The sequence below is a fragment of the Petaurus breviceps genome, unplaced genomic scaffold (genome assembly GCF_028583685.1).
Source record: "Petaurus breviceps papuanus isolate PSGF00001 unplaced genomic scaffold, PetGlider_PUasm1.0 90822, whole genome shotgun sequence".
NCBI classification, from domain to species: domain Eukaryota; kingdom Metazoa; phylum Chordata; class Mammalia; order Diprotodontia; family Petauridae; genus Petaurus; species Petaurus breviceps.
This window is the reverse complement of record NW_027187351.1, coordinates 11,948,535-11,974,656: the sequence shown is the minus strand read 5'-3', so window position 1 is coordinate 11,974,656 and position 26,122 is coordinate 11,948,535. Positions and strand designations below refer to the sequence as shown.

Below are 26,122 nucleotides of genomic sequence, written 5' to 3'. Positions count from 1 at the left end.
GAATGTTTTGTATGACTAAATATGTTTGTAACAGAGGCTGTGTTTTTCTTGTTTTCTCAGTTGGAGGGAGATGGAAGGGTGAGGGAGGAAGTAAGGAAGAGGGAAATTTTGCAGATCTGAAAATAAAATTTTAATTAGGAGGGGGAAAAAAAGGTGATGATATCCTAGAGGCCCTATAGTTAAAAAATGGAAAGGAAGAACTGGTACCAGGAGGCTGGACAGGTTAAAGTGAAAGCACACCTAAAATCAGAATGCCTGAATAGGTGCGTAACCTAAATTGCAAGAGTCGGCAACATGCCAGGAAGGAAGAGAGAGGAAAATGGATAAGTGGGTTTGAGTTTAAGTTTGTTAGGAGGAAAAAAAACAAAAAACCACAAGAATATGAACTTTTAAATTATATCTCTCTATATAAATTATAGCCAAGTCTTCAGTTATAAGAAATATGGTACCCTACCATGTTTCTTGAAATAGGATTGTACATATAACATTATTTAATGAGAAAAAAAGAATCTGGCAATTGACCGACAAATTCTTTGCAGCTGTAATAAAAGTTGCTATTTTGGCTAAATTAGTCTTTTTTTTTTAAGCAATTGGAGTTAAGTAACTTGCTCAAGGTTACACAGCCAGTTATTTCTGGGTGTGGTGCTAAGTATCTGAGCCTGGATTTGATCCCTGGGTCACCCCAACGCTGTGGCCGGTGCTCTTATTCGCTGTGCTACCTGGCCACCCCAGGCTTTTTTTTTTTTTTTACTAAAAAAGGGATATGGTCTACAGAACTTCAATACTATATTGAAAGTTAATTCCTTCAGTAAAACAACTCATAAAGCATCACCTGGAGAAAAATCTTCTGGAGACTACATTCTCAGAACTTAGTTGAGTTGGTCCTCAGAAGCTACACATGGTATCTATCAAAGGGACTGTCAGAAGACTTTCTAGCCTGATAGAATGTCCAAGAGACTGGCATAATCTTCCAAAAGCCCAGGTTACCTCCATAGCAAGACAAGATATCCAAGTAGGAATTCAACTGGAGTAACAGTCTAAATGACCCTTAAAACAGCTATAAATCATTATTATCACTGTACCATTTGTTATACACTAATATATATGGCTTTTTTTTTAATTCAGTCAAACAAATTCAGTAACAAAATCTTAAAGTGAGAAAGAATTATAAACTCATTCTATAATCTCCTTGACAAGTGGATATCCAGCTCAAGGGGCTACAAGAAAGGCCACTGGATAGGGAATCAGTAGATGTGAGTTTAAATTCTATTTTACTTACTGCCTGACTGTCCTTCAACAAGTCATTTTACTTCTCTGAACCTCAGTTTCCTTATCTTTAAAATGAGGGGACTGAGATAATCTTTGAGTTTCCTTCCAATTCTAAGTATCATTTCCCTATGACTGCCAAAGAGAACTCAATACTTCTAGAAAAGGCCCATCTGAGATGCAGGACTTATTTTATTTTTATAGGTTTATTTTCTCATTGTTTGTTGTTTATTATATAGCAAGGAGTAAAAAGTTGCTAGTTTCAAGGGAAAATTTTTTTCCTGAGAAAACTAAAATCTCAGTTAATACAAAGTTGCAATGCTAACAAAATTTCAATTATTTAAAAAGTGTAACAGGTTAAAAAAGGAAAGTTTATTAAAATATCAAAAAAGTATACCCATACCAAATTTCAAGATCACCCTAGTTTAAAATCTAATTGAATCAAATTGGTTTTTGACAACAATTAAGTTGAGACAAGAGGCTAAAATTAATTTTGCTTTCTGTGCTATACCAGAATTTTCTGAAAACACTATGACAGACTTCTGATTTTGATCCTCAAGTGGACATAAGAAAGATAAATTGGAAATACATGAATTGAAACACAAGGAATACAATAAAGAGCTTCATCTTACTGATCTGAAAACAGTAATTGAAAGGCAACTCATGGCACAGTGGATAGAATTCTGAGCCTGGAGTCAGGAAGATATGAGTTTGAAAATTTGACTTCATACACTTACTAGTTATTCACCTTTGAACAAGTCACTTGAATTCTGTCTACCTCAGTTTCCTCAACTGTAAAATGGTGATAATAACAGAATCTACCTCCCAAGGCTGTGAGAATCAAATGAGATAATATCTGTAAAGCATTTAGCACAATGCTGGGCACATGATCAATACTATATAAATGCTTATTCCTTCCCCCATCCTTCAGAGGAGTACTTAGACTTAACTTCAGTAGAAATGACAGGAATTTGAGTCCCATTCAATACACTAGGAACATCAATACAAGCACTTAAGTACTCAACAGGAAGACAGAAACCAAGAGCTGAAAATAAAAGTAGAAGGGTCTCATAGTAAAATAAGCTGGTTAAAAAAAAAAATCCACTCATGCTGAGCTATTGATATTTAGCAGAGGACAAACTTAGTCGTTCTACTTACCATCATACACAACTGTCATCAAAAATAACTTGTAAACCAAGAAAATGAAACTTAACTTGGCAAGGTTGATTACTTCTCTAATCATTTTCCACTTTTCCAACTACTGACAAGGACAAGGATTTCCAGTCCCTTCCCCCCTTCCCCCAGTCAAGGATTGCAAACACTGACATCCAGACAGCTAGGGAGACAGCCACAGTTCTCTTTCCAATCCATTTGCATAGCTATTTCCATATCTCTGCATAACACAGACACCAATCTCATTCTTTATTTAAGCTTAAATATGGTATTCTTTAAATTTTTTTTCTTAATTCTAGATTCTTTTTCCAGATTTCTATTGTTTCATTTCTGTATGTGCAGTGCATAGCACATACTAGGTGTTTAAAAGTCTTTAATAGTAGTTTTAAAAATTCTTCCCAAAAATGTTACATAAAGATGTAACCTTGACCTATTTATATCCTAAGACTTAGCATTCCCTCACTAGGCCATCGTTTCCTGAAGGTTTTGAGCAACATAGCAACAAACTGAACTAAGGTAATTGCTGGCATTGAAATCTGCCTGTTGGGAAGGATAAAACTCACAAAAATCTTTGAGCATCAAATTGAAGTAGTGTATCTCATCTGTTAATGAATAGGCTGTTAGATAGATAGTAGGCACAGAATTCAACTTATTTTGATTCTACAGGTATTTACTAAACACCTGCCCTGTGCAAATGTTTATATAAAATGTTAATAAATGCTTATCAATTGATTTCTAGGTACTGGACTGGGTGTTGGGGGCTAACAAAGGCAAAATGGTAGTAGTGTTGTAGGTCCTCAAGGAACTAGTATTCTACTGAGGTTAACACATACAGAAGCAGTACTTCTATGTGAACACTTATGAATATATATAATTTCATCATGAAGTGGCAGAATCTAAAATGATTACATCACGTCATAAATAATCTAATGAGTTAAGAGGATTTTCTTTTGGATTTTTTTTTATTTTGATTTTTAGGGAGGGACAGTAGAAGTATTATTACTATTATCATGAGATAATAACTAGCATTTATATGCCACCAGCTATTATGTTCCAGGCATTGTGCTAAGTGCTTTACAAATATTATATCACAATAACCCTAGGATGTAGATGCTATTATTATCCTCATTTTAAAGTTTAATAAACTGAGACAGAAAGAAGTTAAGTGATTTATCCAAGGTCACACAACAAGGAAAGTGTCTAAACCCAATTTAAAGTCAGATCTTCTTGATTCTACATTTAGCATTCAATCCACTATAGCACTTAGATGTCTTTTGCACATGGTGAATCTCTTATGGGATGGGAGAAAGGAAGAAGGAGTTATTCATTCTTTTCAGTGTTCACATGATCCTAACGGAAATGAGACAATTTGTCATTTTTTCCACTTTCAAGGATGGATGGATGGATGGATGGATGGATGGATGGATGGATGGATGGATGGATGGATGGACAAACAGATGGTTGAAAGAATGAATGGGAACCTTTAAGTATATACTATTTGCCAGGTACTGTGCTAAGCAAGGATATACAAATACAAAATGCAAAATAGTCCTTGCCCTCAAGGAGCTTACATTCTAATAAATATCACAAATGGGACACTAAGAGCCAATGACAGGTGAAATAATTTTGAAAGTTGTCTGTATGCTGAGAGGAATCACTCGACAATTGATTGATAGATACCATTCTAGGAATGACAGTGCTGATTTCATTAATGATCCCTAAGCCAGAGGTAATTTAAAGGGGCTGGGGGAGAATTCACATATCAGCATGTCATGAAAATGAGGAGAGGAAAGCATAGTTGGGTCGGGTCAGGCCAGATATTATCAACTGACGTACCAATCAGGTACACAATGCTCCAGGGTAGAAGTTAGAGTGATGAGTCCAAGGCTGCAGGTGAAAGAAAGTAGCATGACATGAAAATGACCAGAGAGCAGATAAAGTTGCCAGGCTTAATGATAATACTGATTAAGCAGAACACACTGCACTGAGGTCCTCTAAAGAAGGAACTTACTGTTTGATACAAAAGTGTTCCAACTTCTATTAACAAAGCACAATCAGAGGCCCTTGATAAAAATTTTGGCTCTGGAGTGAAGACCTTAAAACTGCTGCTGCTATACTATGAATAAAGCTTCATGGAGCTCTGATTGGCTCAGATGCAATCAAGTATTCCATAAGTGTATCCATGGGGAAAGCAAAAGGATCCAGGTGAAATTGGATGCATGAAGCTTTGAAAAGATTTCTATCACAGAATTTCGTTTTCTGGGACAGTTTTCTCATCATACCAAACTGCAAAACTCTCCTTTCTCTCTTAGATTCTTCCAGTGCCCAGTCTCAGGGGAGAGGGGAAGACATGGTGATTACATGCTGATTATAGCAGGAATTTGAGGCAAACTGAAAAGTTGCCCTCTGCTAAAGAGCAAGGAGGATAGTGTTGACAGCTCCCTCAGAATTACTCTCAATTCCATTAAGATTGCCCTTCCCTCTAAATAAGTCCTAAAAGTTGAAACTGAGAAAATGTATTAGATCAAATGGGATAATATATGTAAAGTATTTTGCAAACCTTAGTTGTTGTTCAGTCTTTTTTTCAGTTGCGTCCATTTCTACATGACACCATTTGGGGTTTTATCGGCAAAGAGACTGGAGTGATTTGCCATCTTCTTCTCCAGCTCATTTTACAGATGAGGAAACTGGGAAACCAAGTTAAGGGACTAGCCCAGTGTCACACAGCTAGCAAGTGTCTTAAGGCAAGATTTGAACTCAGGAAGATGAATTTTCCTGACTCCAAGCCTAGCACTCTATCCACTGAGCCACCAAGCTACCCTTATTAGTCTTTAGTTCTTGCATATTTGTATGGAAGAATAAATGCAATGGGGCACACATTATTGGAAAGAATGCATATAACACTACCTTTTTTCCCCTGAGAATGCTTTTCCAGGGACCTTTATGCCTGAAAAACTTTATACAATTTACTTAAGTGTTTTCCTGGAAAACTCCAGGATTGGCATAAACACGGAGACAGAGACAAAGACAGAGACAGGAAGAGAGAAGTGTCACCAACAAACTGGGGGAGGGGGATGAGAGGAAACAAGAGAAATTGCATCAAGAAAATACACTTTATTTTGCACCACTTAAAAAAGCAGACTGATACAGCTTTCCAAATGAATTGCAATTTCCTATACCATCCTATAAAATACATGGTATGTTCCTCTATAACCTCATCATATACAGCTGGGTGAAAGTAGCACTAATGGAAAAACAATTGCCAGGAGAAGGAAACAAATGACTCTGTATATTAACCACACATCCTTGACTACAATCACAATTTTACTCACTTTGGGGGTAAAAAATATGCCAAAGTATACTATTCTTTTCTTTTACACACGCACATGCACACACACAATGTATCCCATTCAATCTAATGCATTTTATCAGTCGCACTTGGGGGGGGTGGGGAGGGGAGATTTTTTTCACAATGATGCCATGCAGAGTTTTTGAAAGCCCAATTCCTACAGTTAGGATTTGTTGGGTGTGCTAGAAATCAAGGAAGTGGGCATTACAATATATCATTTACTGCTGTGAAAGATATCACACAAAAATGCACTCTACAGCTGTCACTACTGTAATTGAAATAAGTTTCTTTTTGCTGTTAAATCCCTAGTAAATGGCACCCAACCTGCATTAGCCCCAGTGATTTTCCCTGCTGTGATTCCAATGAGAACTCAATCAATGGTTCTGTTTTCAATCAAATGGAAGTTCTTTTTTCAGCAATTGTAAAGTGTATTAATTTAGAAAAACACAACAACACCACAGCAGACTACCATCAGACATAGTACAGTATAACCACCTGAATTAGGCACATAATTGGGCAAGAATTGTATAACTCCCCCCAGGTGCATATAACTAATAAAATCAGGTGATTTGGGATCATCTACCAGTTTCATGCATTTTCATTTCAAGTAATACATTCTGTCTGGAGAAGGAAATGACAAACCACTTCAGTATCTTTACCAAGAAAACTCCAAAAGGGGGTCACAAAGAGTTGGACACAACTGAACAGCTGAATAGCAACAACAATGATAACAAAATGTATTTTGTATGTTTGCTATTTCTAATTATTTAGGGCTGGTCACTCTTTCATCCCTAAACAATTAATATTTCTTTTTATTTTTATTCCTCAGATATTCTATTAATCCAAGGGTTCATAACTTTTTGTGTATGACATGGAGCCTGTTGTCAATCTGGTGAAATGTCTTCTCAAAAGAGTTTTTAAAATACATAAATCAAAATACATAGGATTACAAAGGAATCAAGTACATCAAAATACAGCTATCAAAATATTTTTTTAAAACGAGTTCATGTGGGGGCAGCTAGGTGGCACAGTGAATAGAGCATTGGCTCTGGAGTCAGGAGAACCTGACTTCAAATCCAACCTCAGACACAGAACATGCTATACACTTACTAGCCGTGTGACCTTCTTGGGCAAGTCACTTAACCCCAAATGCCTTGCTTCCCCTCTCTAAAAAAAAAAACAAAAAAAACAAGTTCATAAGAACTTCTGAAATACAATGAATTTGAATGAAGTTAGAAATATATCCATCTTTTCCTCTAAAATGTCTACACTTAACCATTCCTTTCAATTATAATTTTTATGGTTATGTACAGCCTCTAATAAATACACCTATTATCACAGTGGATTTTCTACATTTCTTGATGTAAGTCTTTATGTATCTGATATTGAAAAAAAAAACAAATTTATACTGTAGGTATTATTATATGAGTAGCAGACAGCCTCTCCAAAAGGAAAGTATCACAGTAAGGAAATCTAATAGAGAGGGAAGAAAAATTTAGGACAGGAAGAAAATCACCTACCATTCAGCAGATTAATACAAGAAAAGACCCGGTAAGCTCCAGAATGACTAACAAAGAGCAGAGTACTTGGCCTTGAGCAAGCATCAGCATCAAACTGCTATAGTGAACCTATCATCATTTCCCCTTACTCTCCTGGCCTTCAGGTGACTCTCACAATAACAATCTCCAATCAGATCACAACAGGGTTGGGGGATAGGGGGAGAAGAGCAGTACACAGAGAATATGAAGGAATTCCTTATGGAGGCAAACTAGTTCTTGTCTCACCTACTTTGTCCTATCCTCTTTGGTCTAACCTGCCATCCAACAATTAAAATTCAGGATATGCCTTCCCTTCTAACCACTCTTGAACTAGCCTACTGTCTACTTACAGTGCCAATCTGAGACTGGAAGCATCATGCAGTGGAATGAATACTAGACTTGGAGTCAGAGCAGTGGGGTTCAAATCTCAACTCTGCCACTCACTACCTATATGTGACACCGGGGACCTTACATGACTTCTCCGGGGCTCAAGTTCCTGATAGATAAAAAATGAAGGCATTAGACTAGATCATTTCTAAGATCCCTTTAAAAAAATCTCACAGACAAAGTCCAACTGCATGCTGTACAACAAACAATAGGCAGTCTTCACCAACCTGGTTTTTCGTGAATATAAGCTTGAAGGCAAGCAGTGTTCCTTTTTTTGTCTTTGTACCAACTATGCTGAGGCCCAACATAGTACCTTGCATACAGTAGGCATTTTTAATAAGTATTTGTTGACTTGAGTAGCTGTGCATCTCCTCTGGAAAGTTTCCATAGTATTCTTGGGCTTAATGCAATCAAAATCTATGTCATCATCATCACCAGTATCACCACCACCACCAATATCATCATCATCATCATCATCATCATCATCATCATCATCATCATCATCATCACTAGCATTTGTATAACGTTTTAAAGTTTGCAAAGGGCTTTACAAATATTATTTCACAACTACCGTGTTTCCCCGATAATAAGACACTGTCTTATTAATTTTTTTGGACAGAAAAACACCAGAGAGCTTATTTTCAGGGGAGGGCTTATTTTAATGAACATTGACAGCAATTTTAATAAACAGGTAAATGTGAACAAAAAAATGTACCTTTATTCAATAATGAATTCAATAAAGAACAGGATGACGCGCTCACTGCTGCAGCTCTGATTGGATGCAGCTCAGAGCGCGGCATGCATTTCACGGGGGGGGGCGTTGCATACAGAGGGTACCGTAATGTAGCGTGTAGCTCAGGGGATGGCCTTCACTACAGTAGCAATCTCAATAGGGCTTATTTTCGGGGGAGGGCTTATTTTAGAGGAATCTTACACAGTAAGGGGAGGGCTTATTTTCAGGATAGGTCTTATTATCAGGGAAACACGGTACCTCGGGAGGTAAGTACTATTATGATGCCTATTTTACAGATGAGGAAACTTAGGCAAGCAGACATTAAATGATTTGCCTAAGGCGATATAGTAAGTGTCTGAGATGAGATCTGAACTTAGGTCTTCCTGACTCTGGGCTCAGCACTCTACCCCCAAGCCATCTAGCCACCTCACTGTCTTCTGCAAACAGAAGCAGTGGAGAACTTTACTATTTACAGCAAATCTTTTTTTCCACTTAAAATTCTTTGCAGAACATCCTCTATGACAGAGACAAATATGCAGACAAGCCTACCTCTTCCTGTTATATGCCTCACTTGATACTAATGATCAGAGAGTCTATTAAACAAAGTTCTCTTTGCCGTTTCTATCAAGTAATCTTGCATAATCTTCATATATTCGTGAGAGGAACCTTGTTGAAGAATAACTTTATGTTTTTCTTTCCCTTTAGACCCTTTCTAAGAGCTATGGCTAGCACTGGAGGCCTCCCCCAAAAAGGGATCTTCCACCTTCTGGGCCCCAAAATAGGTAAAGCAACCTGATCTCCTGTCTTGGATTCTATCCTCCCTCTGCTCCTCCTTGCTGTAAGGTGGACTGGACCTCTGAGGGCCTCAAATAGGTCACCATCTGTCATGAAGATTAAACTCAAGACAGGACCTCAAACATTCTAATCACATGTCTTCCTCAACAGAATTCTCTACAAACAACGATACTCAGCCTAGGTTCACTCCTCAATGGTAAGCATGTTTCTAAGCTCTTAAATCTACATCATCCCAATGACTCTAAACCTCCAGCTACCAATGTAGAAACCCTATTCCCCATCCCCAACTCATTTCTCCTTAATGCCCACAAACCCTCCCCATGACCCTTATGTCTCACTCCAAATTGGCCTGTCCCTTTCCACTGTGCCCTCTGGTATGCCTGCTCCATAATTTAAAAACTTCCCTTCATCTTAAACCTCTTCCTTTTTCACTCCTTTCATCTTCTGGTCTTTACTGAGGTGACCTGGAAACACCATTTCCCTCACCACTCTTCCCAGAATGTGCTACACTGTCTCTCAAAATCTTTTTCTCAAGGGTTTCCATGGAGGAATTGGAATACTCTTTGATCCCCTTGGCCACTCCCAAACTAATTCTACCATCTGCACTAAGCAAGCTCTCCTCCTGAGATGTTATCACCCAGTACAAATCATGGTGGCTGTTACAGATCCCTTTCTCCTACTAGGATATTCTCTTCTTTTCCCTCAATGAGTTCAGTGCCTGATTTATAATCTTTCTCCTCATCTTCTGCCCTCATACTAGAGGACTTTGACATATACATTGATATTCCCTTAAATACTCTAACTTTCCAGTTCCTCAATCTATTCAAATCACATAACCTGTTCCTCCATTCCACCTCATACTTACAGAGATGGTCACACATCTATCTGATCCTGTCTGCACTTAGAATTACACTCACCCATTTCCTTAATCAACAGTTCTGAAATTCCTTTATCTGATCATAATTTTTAAAAATCATTTCATCTTTCCCCATGCCTTATAACCCTTAACTTTATTCTACTTCCTCACTATGATCTTCATTGTCTCCTTCTATCTCTCCCAGGCCATTACACCTACAATGGATACAGTCTCCTCCCTTCCCTATCTTGACTTCTAAGTTATACTCTGCTCTAGAATCCCTTGCCCCCTTGTCCTATCATCTATCACGCCTTGCCAAACACAGATCCTGGATTACTTCCACTATTTACCTCATTTGCTCTTATTCACACTATGCTGAATAGACCTGGAGGAAAACCACAAAACTCTGCTGTTACTATAAATTTGTTATCTAATCTCAACTCACTGAAGTAAGGCAAACATAACATTCTTTCCTACTCAGCTTGCTATTCCATTCTCCACAGAGGCTATTCCAAACATTCTCATCTCACCTAAAATCTCCCCTTAAGAGGGATAACTTAACAAATTATGGGGTCAGTTTAATACCTTATTTCACACACCACTAACAAAACTCAGGCCATTCAGACATATTCTCCCACTATCTCCTCCTTCACTCAAGTCTCAGATGAAGGGTCATTAGTCCTTCTCCTTGCCAAGAAAACACCCATATATGCACCCTTGAGCTCATACCTGCTCATCTTCTCCAACAGATTTCCCTCACTATCATTACCAGACTATCTTCAATCTCACCTTATCTACTGGGTCCTCCCCTACTTCCTCCAAAAATATCCACATCTGTCCATTAAAATCCCCCACTTGATCCTACCATCCCCACTAGTTATGTTCTATATCTTGCCTCCCTTTTGTGGCTTTGAGGAAGCACTTAGTTTCCCTGGCTTTCTTCAGGACTTAGCTTGAATCTCACTTTATGAAGGAATCCTTTCCCAGTCCTCTTAATCTATTAAATCTCACCTTCTGAAGGAAACCTTTCCCAGTCCTCTTAATCTATTAATGCACTTGTGTCTAATCTCACCTTCCATCTACCATGCACATACTTTGTATGTACCTATTTATTTCATATTATCTCCCCTATCAGAATGTAAGCTCCTTGAGAGTAGAGACTATTTTTATCTTGATTTGTATCCTTAGCATTTAAAATAGCAACTATCACATAGCAACAGTAAGTGCTAATGGATAGATTAACAAGTCAAATAGTTTTCCCCCTTATTATTTACAAAATATTCTTAGTTTACCAAACTCCAGAAAGAGAACATCTCTAAATACAAAGAACAGAAACAAGGAGGATTATATGTGAAAATGTAAATCTCTATTACATACAACTGGCTATTTCTAAAAAGTATATATTCAACAAATTTTTTCAAAGCTACTCTTTGTTTTCTTTCCAAACTTCCCTCTGTTCTCTTTTGTGCATTTTAAACAATACTTCCATAACACATTTTTCTTTCTTTTGGGGGTGGGGGGTGGGAGGGGAAGTGCAATGATTTTCCTAGCTCTCCTGTCCCCCACAAACCAGAGTTTCCATTAAAAACAAAAAAGAAAAACACAATCCTTCTAACAATGAAGCATAACAATCTAACAATCAAGCAAAATAAATCCCTACATTTGCCTTGTCTAAAAATATATGTCTAATTCTGCAACTTGTACACTGGTTACAAAAGGTAGGGAGCATGCTTCATCACTGAGACCTCTGGAGTCATGGATGGTCATTAAATTGATCAGAGTTCTTAATTCTTTCCAAGTTGTTTTCCATTATAATGCTGTTTTTACTGTGTAAATTGTTATAATGGTTCTTTTCACTTCACTTTGAATCAATTCATACGTGTCTTTCTTTGAAATTGCTTACAGTAATATTCCATTACACTCAAATACCATAATTTGTTCAATCATCACCCAACCGATGGACATTCTCTTTGTTTTTTAGCTCTTGGATACAACAGAAAGAATTGCTATAAATAACATCTTTCTACAAATAGATCTTTTGCTTTTTCCTTTGATCTCTTTGACGTATATAGCTAATAACGGCATAACTGGGTCAAAGAGCATTCACACTGTGGTGACTTTTAAGACAGTCCTAAATTCAAATGCTTTTTTATATTAAAAATAGTAAACACAGATCTTGGATCCTCAATTGTGTAATGATGTTGTCTACTGTAAAATATCATTTGTGAAAGTCTCCCTGTTTTCATTAAACATCCCTTAAGTGTACTCTTCATAGGTCTAGAATAACTAAAATAACTCATGATAGCTTTTTACATTTAAGCTTTTAGTTGCATTACATATTATATAAGGCCTGAATAGACTAAGAAAACAGAAGACCAAGAACAAATATTCCCCCCCCAAAAAAACAACAACAAAAATAGACTTCATTGACTACCCCAGGGCCAAAAGGCATTTTGAAAAATCCAACCTTCAATATACAAAACAGTCAAGAATACTGGGCCCACCATCCCCCAAAGCTATTGCCTCCTATCTCTCCTTCCATTTAATGCTAAACTTCTAGAAGAAAAAAAAAAAGACTACATTTCATCCTTCCACTAATATGGATTCAGAGATTTTGAGTTGGAAGGGACTTTAGAAACCACCTAGTCTAAAGTTTCCACTCTACAAATGGCAGCATAGGTTAAGTGACTTTGCCCAAGGACAGAGTAAGAGGGAGAGCCAGGTTTAAAATCCAGGTCTTCTGACTCCAGCACTCACCTCTTCAATGCCCATTCATTTCTTATTTCCTTGTCACCTAGCTTCTGAATCCATAAGTTTATTGAATTTTTTTTTCCCAAAGGTTAGTAATACCTCTTAATCCAAAATACTTTTCTCCAACTTCTCATCCTAATTGACTCTTCTCCCACCAAGAAAATCTTCCTGTATTCCTAACAATTCAGAATGTATTAGGCATCTGTAGCTGATTTGTGTTATTTTTATTATCTCTACGGATTTGCAAATGCCCATGTTTAGTCTGTCTCCTCCTTTTAAATGGTATGTTCCCCAAGAGAAATACTAATTTTACAACTTAAGAAAAACAAAAATATTTCTTTCTGATATAGTACTTAATTCTTATTGATATAGCATTTTTTGATATAGTACTTTTAAAGCTTACTAAGTAAGCACTTTCCTCATTATAGGACTGTAAGGTAACTAATGCCAGCATTATCCCCATTTTATAAATGAAGAAACTGAGGCTTTCCAAGAAAGTTACTTCAAAGATCTTCTGACTCCAAATTTTAAAATGTTAGGGTACTAATTACAGTGCTCTAATGTTTTTGTGGAGGTTTCAGGGGGGCAAGGGGGTAAGAAGAATCAGATGAGGATATGGATCTGTGATTTCACCGGCTTTAGGTACTCCCTGATGAGGAAGTTCCCTATATCAAAGCAGATCAGCAACTGTTCTGTAACTTGTGATCTTAGAGAGCTGCCAGAGGCACTGGAGAGGGTTAAATGACTTGCTCAGGGTCACCAAGCAATAGATTCTTTTTTCTTTTTTTTCTTTTTTGGAGAGGGGAAGGTAGGGCAATTGGGGTTGTGACTTGCCCAAGGTCACATGGCTAGTTTTGTGTTAAGTGTCTGGGGTCAAATTTGAACTCAGGTCCTCCTGACTCCAGGGACAGTGCTCTATTCACTGTGCCACCTAGCTGCCCCGAAGCAATAGATTCTTAAAGGGAATGCTAGTGACTGACATATGCTATCCTAAATAGAATCTATATCATTTCTTATAAATGTATATGTATGTGTATATGTGTGTATATGACTGCTAATGGAAAAAATGCATTCTTCCTAATTGTAGTATTATAGAAATCTGAAAAGCTTTCACAATAAGCACAGAAATTATGGAAATTTACATGAACTGTAAATCGAAAAGGAAATAGTTCAAAGCACTAACAATAACTGGAAATATATGGGAAGAAAGGCCCTGAGAAATAACAAGAACATAAAGATCACATTAATGAGGTTTTAGGTGCCACTAAGTGGAGTTCTCACCTCCTACAAACTGCACTATATCACAGCATTCTTTCATGCTTACTTCAACAAGCAAATGAATACCCAGGTAATTTTCTGATTTAAACTTAATGAGAGTTAATCTTTAAAATGAAAATATTCTAAATACCAATATTGTAGATATTCTGGAAATACATCACATAGGTAAAACATTTTTTGTTGAAATTTGCATGTAATGTTTTCTCTAGGAAAAAAAAATAAACATGTATACATATTAACTATGGAGATCATATGGTATGATAGACAGCTGGCCTTGAAGTCAAGACGACATAGGTTAAAGGCCTGCCTCTGATACATAGTAGGATGGGTGACCTTGGGCAAGTCATTTAACTACTCAGTACTCAAGCTTTAGGATTACAAATTGGAAAGGAAGTAATGGATGTAACTATACATCCAGTGGAGGGAATTTCCTTTCCCAGAAGTTCCCTATACCAATTAAATCAGAAGTCCAGTACCTATCCCTACATATTAATCAAGTGACCCATTGAGTTAGAGAAAATAAGTTCACAAAAGAAATCATGCTGATAGGAACCCGAGAAGATCTCATTATTTTTAACTAATTTGAAATAAAGTCAAAATGAATATCTGCTATCAAACTCATCACACATTAAAATCTAATGAGTATGATTTAATCTTTAAGTAAAGCTAAACCCCAGAAAATGATATCCTGACTAATGTGAGTAAGGATTACAATAAAAGCCTATCATAACATCCCAAATTCATAAACTGAAATGTCTTCAGGCTACCCATCCTCTGCTCCATTTACTCAATACCTCTTCTATTTCTCTCAGACCCACTTATGGGAGGATTTGATATAGGCTGAAGCTGGAAAAAAAGCACTTCCACAAGCATTTATTAAATATCTATTTCTGCCAGGCACTATACTAGGTCCTAGGTGCCTCAAGGTTCTAACATTCCATTGGTAGAAATAACATGTACAAATAAACCCAATGCACATAAAAAACAATGGGGAGGAAAGGGAAACCATCAAATGGGATTAGGTTAGGCTTTTTGTAAGGTTTCCAACTTGAGGTACATGTATCGCCAGGTGTACAATAAACTTGTCTAGGCAGAACAGAATATTTGGTAAAAAATGATATTATCCTATTGAAATGAACTCATGTATTTTGTTTCTTATGTGTCCATGCATGGTAAACTCTAGAATTTTCTTCCTTTCATATTAAAAAGAGGCACAAAAATGTTTACTAAATGCCAAAGGGTATGAAAAGCACAAAACAAAAGGGAAACTACTATTGCAGGAGGAAGCCCTTGTACCTGTCATGGTAGGAAGTTATATATTCTTATTAGAGGTAGCAGTGGGAAGAAAACTCTTTCCAGGTATGGGGGAAAAACATGTGCAAAGGCCCAGAGACAGAAACAGCAGAGCCTGAAGTCACCTATGTAAGGATTGGAGAAAAGATCTGGATTGCAAAGTTAGCACTAACAGAGGAGTCCGAAGTCTTGGACCGGTAATGACAAACCAGAATCAATGGTCAAGCATATGGAGTGGAAAGCTAGGAACACAAACAGAGGTGGTGTCAAGATTAAAAACAGGCATCAATGCCAAGATCCAGAGTTCAAGGGGCATGTGAAGGTATGTGGCCAAGGAATCAGGGTGAAGATCAATACAGGAACAATAAAGAAAATCTGATTCCACAGAATTTGCCAGACCAGCTTTCCTAGGATGGCATATTTGGTTTTATGTATATCATACTATGTAGATTCAACAAATGAGGCAGGGTATTACATTCTTTTTTTTTTTTTTTTTAAAGCAATTGGGGTTAAGTAACTCTCGAGGTTACAAGGCCAGTTATTTCTGGGTGTGGCGCTAAGTATCAGAGGCCGGTCCCAACCCTGGGGCCAGTGCTCTTACTCACTGCGCCACCTGGCCGCCCCTAAGCAATTGGGGTTAAGTAACTTGCTCAAGGCTACAGGGCCAGGTGTTTCTGGGTGGGTGCTAAGTGTCTGAGCCTGGATTCAATCCCAGGTCATCCGGACTCTTCGCTGTGCTACCTGGCCGCCCCTAAGGGTATTACATTCTTTCCTGGTAAGTTCTCTCTCATTTGTGGTTCCTAAATTATATATCTTGGGGACTCATGAGGTTGGACCTACCTTCCAGCCTCCTATAATTAAGCTACAGCTGGCTAGTTTCCACCATCTCCACCTCCAACACTACCATCACCACCACCAATAACAACAGCATGACAGCTGAAAGAAATGGCTTTCTCTTAGTGGAAGGATCCCATAAAGGCTTTGGTTCCATTCAGTTCTATTCTAGTAGAATTACTTTCCACTATATTTTTGTTGTTGTTGTTGGTATTTGTGGTTGTTTTGCCTAACAAGTTTTTGTGGATCTAATTAATGACATTGGCAAGGTACACCCTGTATGCACTGTATTTACATGCTACATTCTTTTTCTGCTAAGTTCTATTTTATTTTGGTTCCAAAACAGTGGAAATGATGTTTGATTTCCAGTTGCTGTATCAGTCTTGCATATGACTAAGTGAAACAGTTAATTAAGAAATGCAAAAAAGTAAACAGCTCATTTCCATAAAAAATAAGTAATCCACAAAATGAGAACAGAAATGTATATGAGAAACCTTCAGAGAACTATGGAGAGTTTTGGATTTGGAGCTAGCAGACTCAGATGCAAATCCTGGTTTTGCCAACTTACTACCTGACTGATCTTGGTCCTCAGTTTCATGAGTAAAATGAAGGGCCTCCAAGGTTCCTTCCAGTTCTAATTCTTGCTCTTTGGATCCTATAATCAAACCTCTGGCAACACATAATCGTCCCTACACTCTGATTCATAGTTCTGTGCAGATGAATTTTGAATAAGAATGCTTAACATTTTAATAGCCTGGCCAAAAAAGGGGCAAATTTTGAAGAGTTTTATTATTAAATTAAGCCTTTAATCACACATTTAGGATTAGTTTATATATGCATATATCGATGCATAAGCATGCATGTAACATCATATAATTGCCTCCTATCTCTTTTTTATACTAGCTTTGTGGCCAGAGGAAAGGGAAAAATTAGTCACAAAACACAAAAAGCAAAATTTTCTTATTTAACTTCCCAAGTTAATGTATAGAAACTATTCATGCACACAAAGTAACTTTCATGACTCCTCATTTATGAATAAAATTAAATCACATCCATTTGAATAGTTCCATTCTATAGGGCACAGAAATCAAGTCAACTTCTCCATGGATCCTGTCACTCCCTAGTAATAAGATAAGGACTTAATCCAATTTATAAAGCTAAATTTGAACCAGAAGGTTAGACTTATATGAAAAATATTCACATATTTTAGTGTTTGCAAAATAATATACCTGGTGAAAATATCATAGACAATGAGGGTACTCTAGGACTACTTAAGTGTCTAACTTACTACTGAAAAGTGACTTGGACAATGGAGAAATTCTCTGTATTTTATTACTTCAGTTTTCACTGGTATTTATGTTGCCCAAATTAGTTTCACTGGCAAGTTTAATTAGTATGCTATTCATCATCTCTCTCTCTGATCATTAGAGTTGTGAAATAACCCTGGACAAAATACTGATCTCAGCAGTACCCTACTATAAAGTCTATCCCTTGAAGATAATTTATTTAAATTACATCCCTAATGTGATTATCAATAGATTCTATGAAGTCAAATGCAATGTTTTTTGTCTAGCTGACCTGAATGCTAGTAATAATAAAAAAGTGACATTTTTATTTTTTAAATATGAGGCAGTCAGAAGACACACTGAGTTTGAAAGTCGTATCACAAGGATACTTTGTAGTACAATAAATGTCAAACTATACACATCACCTGCCACCCTGCCCATGGAAGTTTCTGACATAGTAATAAAATGGAAAAATGTTTAGTTTAATAATAATAATAAAAGCAACTTCAGTTGGTGAATATTACATGTAGCATCTTGCCATGGTTGCTTAGCAACCAGTGGTGAATGAACTCCACAGAGGATGGAAACCCAAAATGAATGTACAGTATGTGCAAGTTTCAAGGACCTGAAGAGAAGTGTCAGTAGTTAATCTAAATTCCAGTTGACAATTACCATACCCAAGTGGGGGAAGGGGAAATCCATCAAGATTTAACAATAACTAAGCGTTAACAGTATACTAGAACCATAAAATTGGATGAGATCTTGGTGCTGTGGGATTAGCAACCTAAATTTGACAACCACTATATTGCTATGAAGGCACTAGTTTTGCAAGAAAAAAAAATGTGACAGCATGATTTGCAAATCACACAACCTTAACAAAAATATAGTAGATGCCTCATATGCCATGGCTGCTTATTAAGAAGGACTGAGAAATACTTCAAGTCAAATCATGTGCTCCCAAACCATAAAAGCTATATGTAGTAAAAGTTTTAGTCTATGAAGGTGGGTATTAGTTCTGTTCCCCTAAATACTAGCATTATAAAAAAGTGACTGTTTCTGTTATCAAGTCCTAATGGATCTATTGAAAAGTCAATCAGGGTCTTGAGTTTGCAATAAATTCGGTGTCTCTTCCAAATCTTTCTCAAGTCTTGGCTAGTTCTATCTACCTATTTTAGTTTAAATTGATCATCTAATTTTGTAGCTTTAATAAATTTAAAGACCATTCTACAAGTGCTAGGAAATCAGAAATAACATTAAAGACTAAGGAATTAAAAGTATAGTTTACTTAAAATAGAATGATGACAGCAAAGGGAAAAAAATGGACTTTGCTATCATGATGCTGCTACCCTCTCACTCTGGACCTTCCCTCAGGCTTGAAGTCTTCTCACCCTGAAACATCCCCCTGCCTCCCTGGTCTCTTCTCCTACTGAGTCCACCCTGCCCCCATCTTTATTCTGGGGACAGATCTAGATTGGCCAAGCTTCATTCCCTTTCTGGTTCTCTTGGGTATTCCCCCTCCCTCCTTCAGTTCCCTTTTGCATCTTTCCCCCCATAAGAATATAAGCTCCTTGAGGGCAGGGACTATCTTTTTGCTTGCATTTGTATCTCCAGTACTTAGAACAGTGCCTGGCACATAGTGTTTAATAAATAAATGCTTGTTGTCTTACTTTAAATTTTTGAGACTCCCCATTACTTGTGAAGTCAAAAAATATTAACCCAAATAAATCTCTTTTATCAGCACAACGAGGCAGTATTTTTTTTTATTACCTGAGGTGATTAAGAAGAGGCTGTAGTCGCTCATCAGATTGCACAGACGGCAATGACCTTGCTGTTAACTACAAGAAAATAAAAATTTTTATCAGAAATATTGGCAAATATAAGTGAAATCTATGAACTTATTTCAATATCTAAATGCAAAAACAAATATATGTGTGCATGTATATATGTATATACACATATATATTTATATGTATATACACATATACAAATAAATTTCTCTTTGTCCGGAAAGGAGAATCATATTTCAATAACAGGATGGATAATAACTGACTATTCCTACAGTTGCCAAGTTTTCTCATGGACTGCAAAAATAAATAAATAAGCAAAGTTGAAAAGCTAAATAAATATACAAGTATCAATCTCAGTTTTTCAGAAATTCACAAATAGGAAGAATTTGGTTTCTAATTTGGTAAAGGGTAGGAAAATTTCTGACTGGTTAGTTACATTCAGTTCAATTTAAAAAATGATTTATTAAATATGTACTATATTCAATACCTTGTAACTATGTATTAGTGACATAAAGATAAATCCAAAACCAGTTCTTACCCTCAAGGAGCTGACATTACATTCTATTAGGGAGAAGGAAACATATATAAGGACAATTAAATATGATATTTGAATTGACAGCATGACATGAATTCAAAATGACAGATAGCACTGCATGATGAATAGAGAGCTAGCCATAAAATGGGGGACCCCTGGGTTCAAGTCTTATCAATGATAGTTAGCACAGGTTCGTTCCTTCCATATATGGATTGTATAAGGACAGATAAAGCACAAAAAAAAAAATGAAAATGAGGAAGATGGGGATCATTACAGGAAGCAGCACCTAAGGATTCTTAGAGGCAAAGAAAAGAAAGCATTCCAAGCTGGAGAACAGCCTGCCTGTACTTGGGAGAGAAATGTGTGACAGAACGCAGAGTTCGAGAAACAGTAAGTAGGCCCATTTGGCAGGAACACATTATGTGAAGGGAAGCAATATGACCATATGGAAAAAGTCTGTAATGGTAAGATGGAGTCTCTCTACGAAGGGTTTTAAATGTCAGATCAGATTTTATGAACAATAAATTTATGATGACCAAATATACAGCAGTGAAACCTAGACCAAAGTTAAGAAATGTTTTTGAAAATTTTAAACTTAGAGTAAAATCAACACAATATAGTTTTCACATAAGGAAAACAAAGAAAAAATAGCCTTTGGTTTTGACAACTATGCATTCATAAGAATCTATTAAACTTGTAAAAAGTATTTAATGTAGCCTTGTCAAATTTATTCATAAAATTGAACTACAAACTACATTTTAAACCACATAACAGTAATTCCCAAACTTCTCCATCCTTTGATCCCCTCAAAAGTTTTTCTTACTGTTCTTTTAACCCAAGATCCCCCAAAGTGAAATGTGGGGCTTTATTTCCCATATCTCCAAAAGGGAGAGAGATAAATAATCAGGTTCACTGTGAGAGACAGTGTAGTGTCATGGAATGAATGCTGAATTTGGCATTAGAGGGAGTGGGTTGAAATCCTGGTCCTTCCACTTAGTCCCTGGGTGACTGTGGGTGAGTTACTTATCTTCTTTGGGTCTGTAAATTAGAGGAGTTGGACTGGATGACCTCTGTGGTCCTTTCCAGCTCTAAATCTATGGTCCTGTGACCACCCATAAACAACACTAGAAATTGGCTGCTCTGGGTTTTTGTTTCCTATGCATAGCCTGCTGTGTAAAATGTACCCCTGTTTGCTCCTGGCAGTGAACCAGACATCACCTCCAGCAGTCTGGCAGCTTTTAGAGAACCAGGGCATGGGTTGTTTGGGGAAGGGCAATGCATCTTCTCCAAAAGATGGCAAAAGCAAAACAGATTTGACAGGTACAGATTTGTCAAGTGTAAGGTCAGAAGCCATGATCCTTACCACCTTGCCAATCCAATCAGTGGTAAGATGGAAGCTAGCTCTAGAGGAAAGATGCTCTAGCAAGGGCATGTCAATCTGCAAAGGGGAAACAAAATACTACTCCTAAGCAAGTCTCTATGTAAATTCAGAGAAAATTCCAGAGGTGGAGAAGAAAAGAAGGCTTAGAGATGGTGACACTGGCTGGAAATATACTCAAGAGAGAGGTCAGTGAACTGGTGAGAGTTATCCTCAAATGGGATCTAGAGCTATACAGTAAAGAGGTGTGAACCCTGGCCAGAGTACAGAGACTCTCATTACCAGGGCCAGCTATAGGTCTATTCTCAAAAGCTGATGGAGTATATAAGCAAGGAGAAGATTCGAGGCAGGATGAGCAGAAAATAATGCAAAGAATAGAAGAAAATAGACCAGAACTGAATAGACACACCATGCAAGCAAGACAACAGCAGTCTTCCTAGGAGTAGTTGTAATCTCATTGTGATAAGACTCTTAAAGTTTAGAATGAAAACAACACTGAGAAGCACATTGTGAACCTTTGGGGACTTGGGTTCATAGATTCTAGAATTTAGAGTTAGTAGGGGCCTGAAAGATCATATAGTCCAGGGGTTCTAGGTTCTGTGAACTTTTCAAAAATTTTCATCTTTCAATATAAATGGTTTCCTTTAAAATTCTATGTATTTTGTTTTATGCCTTTGAAAATACTGTACTGCACCCATATAGTCTTTATCAGATGGCCAAAGAGGTCCATGACAAACCTCTTCTCTAGTCCAACTCTTATCATTTTACAAATGAGGACACTGAGTCCCTATGGTAGTAATACCAAGCTGTATAATAAGATTCCTAAACAAATCACCTTGGGGTGGAGGAAATAAAAATATTTATTCTCTTCATATCTAATCTTTACGTACTTATTTCTGTCCTTGTCTTTTCCTTTAAAAATTAAAGTCTTTGTGAGTAGGTAGTTTCATTTATTGTCTTTATCCCTAGCACTTAGCACAGTGATTGACACATGATGGGCACTTAAAAATTTTTTAATAATGGACCTTTCTTTTAAGTTTTCGTTTCCATAAGTTTTGGGAGAAACCATGAGAAAGAAAGAAAAAACAAACAAACAAACAAAAAAGAGTCTACTTTACTCTGCATTCAGACTCCATAGTTCTTTCTCTGGATATGGATGGCATTTTCCATCATAAGTCCTCTGGAATGTTTTAGATCTCTGCATAGCTGAGAAGAGTTAAGTCTATCAAAATCAGTCATCACATACTGTGGCTGTTACTGTGTACAACGTTCTCTTGGTTCTGCTCACTTTACTCAGGATCAGTTCATATACATCTTTCCAGGTTTTTCTGAAGTCCAAATAGGCACTTTTAAAAGCTTGTTGATTGGTCCTCACTATTATGATAAAAATTTAGATTTGTTTAGATCTTTAAAGTTTACAAAGCTCTTTCCTTACAAACAGAGGTGTACTAGAGTCAGCTCTAACCAGCTTGCAAGAGTCATTGTTAACTTTTCAGTGAAAGCATTTATACTTCAGAAATTGGTAACCGCTAGAAATCTAGGCTGAATTTACTGTTTTATTGACTTTCTAGACTGAATGAAGTATTGATAATGTAGATTTAACATATGTGTGCACTTTCTCCCCTTTCTCTGGAGAGCCTGGTTGTTAAATATTCACCAGCATGCCCCTCTATTATAAACACGACAAGAGCTTAGCAGAAACATCATAGAAGCCTCAGGGATTGCAGTGGTCCCCAGGGTAGAGGCCAGGGGAGAGTAGGGCAGTAACTAGTATGATAATAATGACAAAAACAACAACTGACATTTATTTTTATAGTGCTTTAAGGCTTGCAAAGTGCTTTATATTCATCACCTCATTTGAGTCTCACAACACTTCTGCTTATAATCACTCTATGAGGAAAGTAGTCCAAATAGTTTTATTTGCATGTAACAGAAAAAGAAACTGAGGATGACAGAGGATGAGTGACTTGCCCAAAGTAAGAGACAGTAATGTAGCCAATAGAGCATCTAAATTTCACTCCAGAGCTCTTTCTACCACATCATTCAGCAATAGCAAACTTATTCAAAGTTATTTAAAATGGAAATATCACCAGCCTACATGGAGCAAGTGACTAGATTATAAACGTTATTTCTGAAACTTTTAACATACTTTCACAGCTGATGTAATTCCCATAAGTACAAAGGGTTAAAAATCATAGGATCACAGAATAAAAACTGGAAGAGACCTCAGAGATCAACCCTCTCATAGTACAGATGGGGAAACTGAGACCTAGAGAGATTAAATGACTTGCCCTAGGTTACAAAGGCTAAGTGGAAGGTGCAGTAACAGCATCTAGATTTGAACTCAGATACTTGACTCCAAATCCAGAGCTTTTCTCATAAAATCACAATTGACAGTGAATATTTTCATAGCACTCTAAGGTTTGCAAAGTTATTTACATGTATTTTCTCATCAATGTATATGTTACCCTTAGAGACATGAATTTTCCATTGTGTATTGACTTTTTTTTTAAAGGAAATAAAACTTGACATGACTTATTGTTTATTTCTTATTATTGCCAAAAGGTCAGATGGTTCATTAAGATGTCCTCCCAACATACTGAACACATGATGGAATCACTATCAATACACTGAAAGAGAGAGAGAGAGAGAGAGAGAGAGAGAGAACGAGAACAAGAACGTGTGTGTGGTGGGGGGAAGGGAGTTATAGAGGCATGGTGACCCTTTGAAAGCTAAAAATAATATCATTTTAGAAATTAAATTTCTCCTGCATTTGGTTCTTCTCTGGTGCAAATTAATAATATGCTATTAATAACATGTTAGCTTCCTTCCAAAAATAATAACTGTAATGGTTATAAATGTCTCAGAGCTTTCAGTAAACACTACTGCTCTAGATAAAACCATACAGAACAAATGAATTACTCCTACTTCTTTCACCCTAATGATTTGAGTTCATGATCTCACACACCTCTGACACCTTTTCTTTGTTAGGACTTTCCCAAATCTATTGCTACACTCAAAGTAAAAGGAAAGGAGAGGCTTTCTTGAGAGCTAGGTTCTTTTACTGACCTTCCTTGATAATAAAGTGAATGGAACAAAGGACTCTTGCTTCAAATCCCCTCTGACACTTAGTAGATAGGTGATCTGGGCAATTCTATTAACCTCAGTTTCTTCCTCACTAAAATGAGGGGGTTGTATTCAGTAATATGTAAGATCTTAACATTCTCACACCTAAGATTCTAGCTCTAAATCTGTGATTCTATTCTTTTTTTTTTTTTTTTTTTTTTGCAGGGGTGGGGGGGGGGGGGGTGAGGGGGAAGGCAGGACAATTGGGGTTAAGTGGCTTGCCTAAGGTCATAAGGCTAGTAAGTGTTAAGTCTCTGAGACCAGAGCTGAACTCAGGCCCTCCTGACTCCAGGGCCGGGGCTCTATTCACTGCACCACCTAGTCACCCCAATTCTATGACTCTTAAAACATAAATAAATATCTACATTCCTTTAACCAGTAGTACGTAAGCTTCTTGAGGGCGGAAACTGATTGCAGAGTTGTTGTTTTTTTGTTTGTTTGATACCTGGTACTTTGTATCCTCATATACAGTAAACAAAGTCTTTTAAGTTAAATTAAATTGAACTCTCTCTTAGGAAGAACACAATTCCAAAATTTTATCCTTAATTTCCCAGTCTGACTACAATGAATAGTTCCACATTTTTCCATTCAAGTTTTATTCTCCTTATTAAATCATTAGCTCCTTGAGGACAAGGAACTATAGTATTTTTCACCTCTATATCTCTAGTGGCTAGTTTGATACCTCCCAACACAGAGTAGACAATTAATGAATATTTATTGGTTTAACTCCATTAGTCAATAAACATTTATTAAGCATCCATTATGGGTCATGCACTATGCTAAGTCCTAAGAATACAAAGAAATGCAAAGGGCAGTCCAATGGACTAAAATTTAAATGAAAGTTGCTTTTAGTGGTAGCAGATTGGTTGATTAGTTGGTTTTCCTTTGGTGAGGAGATTTATATAATTTTATAACATCTATGTTGGGCAAGAGACAACACAGGCCCTATCCATGACAGTATTAAAAGTCTAAGTTGAATGTAATACTCTTATGGCAGCAAACCTAATAAGAAATTCATAGGTCCACAAAAAAAAAAGTCTCAGAAATATTATATGATTTTTTAAATTAATCATGTATCATATTTAATTCAAACTTTATAACATCCCTCCTCACCCTCCCCATGTGTAAATCAGTCATAGATACTACATAGAACATTAACTGCTATAATTAAGATCAAGGAATAAAAAGTATTGCTACCCTAACCACTTAGCCAGGGAAGTTTTAAAAGATCATTATCATCATCTTCTTTTTTCTTCTTCACCACCACCACTATCATCATCACTAACATTGTACTTAAAGATTTACTAAGTGCTTTACATATTATCTCATTTGATCCTCATGACAATTCTGTTTGGTAAGTCCTATTATTTCTATTTTACAAATGAGGAAACTGAAGATAAAGAGGTTCAGTTATTTAGAATCACACAGCTAGCAATTATCAAAAGCACAATTCTGACTCAGGTCTTTCTGAGTACAAATACAGCTCTCTAAACACCATGGCACTTAGCTGCATAGATTACAGACACGAGTGAAACTCTGTTGGCAAGTATCTAGACACAGAATATGTTCTCTGTTCTCTCTCTGTCTCTGTCTCTGTCTCTCTGTCTCTGTCTCTCTCTCTGTCTCTCTGTCTCTGTCTCTCTCTCTGTCTCTCTCTGTCTCTGTCTCTCTCTCTCTGTCTCTCTCTCTCTGTCTCTGTCTCTCTCTCTGTCTCTCTCTCTCTCTCTCTCTCTCTCTCTCTCTCTCTCTCTCTCTCT

General features: G+C 36.9%; 1 protein-coding gene across 3 annotated transcripts in view; it reads right to left on the bottom strand.

Moving 5' to 3' along the window:
- Positions 1 to 26,122, bottom strand: part of PRIM2 (DNA primase subunit 2) — a 357,586-nt gene that overhangs the window by 126,676 nt on the left and 204,788 nt on the right. For all 3 annotated transcript variants that reach the window (XM_069070685.1, XM_069070686.1, XM_069070687.1), the window contains exon 8: positions 19,307 to 19,374. In XM_069070685.1, the coding sequence (XP_068926786.1) occupies positions 19,307 to 19,374 (68 nt within the window). The remainder of the gene's footprint in view (positions 1 to 19,306; positions 19,375 to 26,122) is intronic.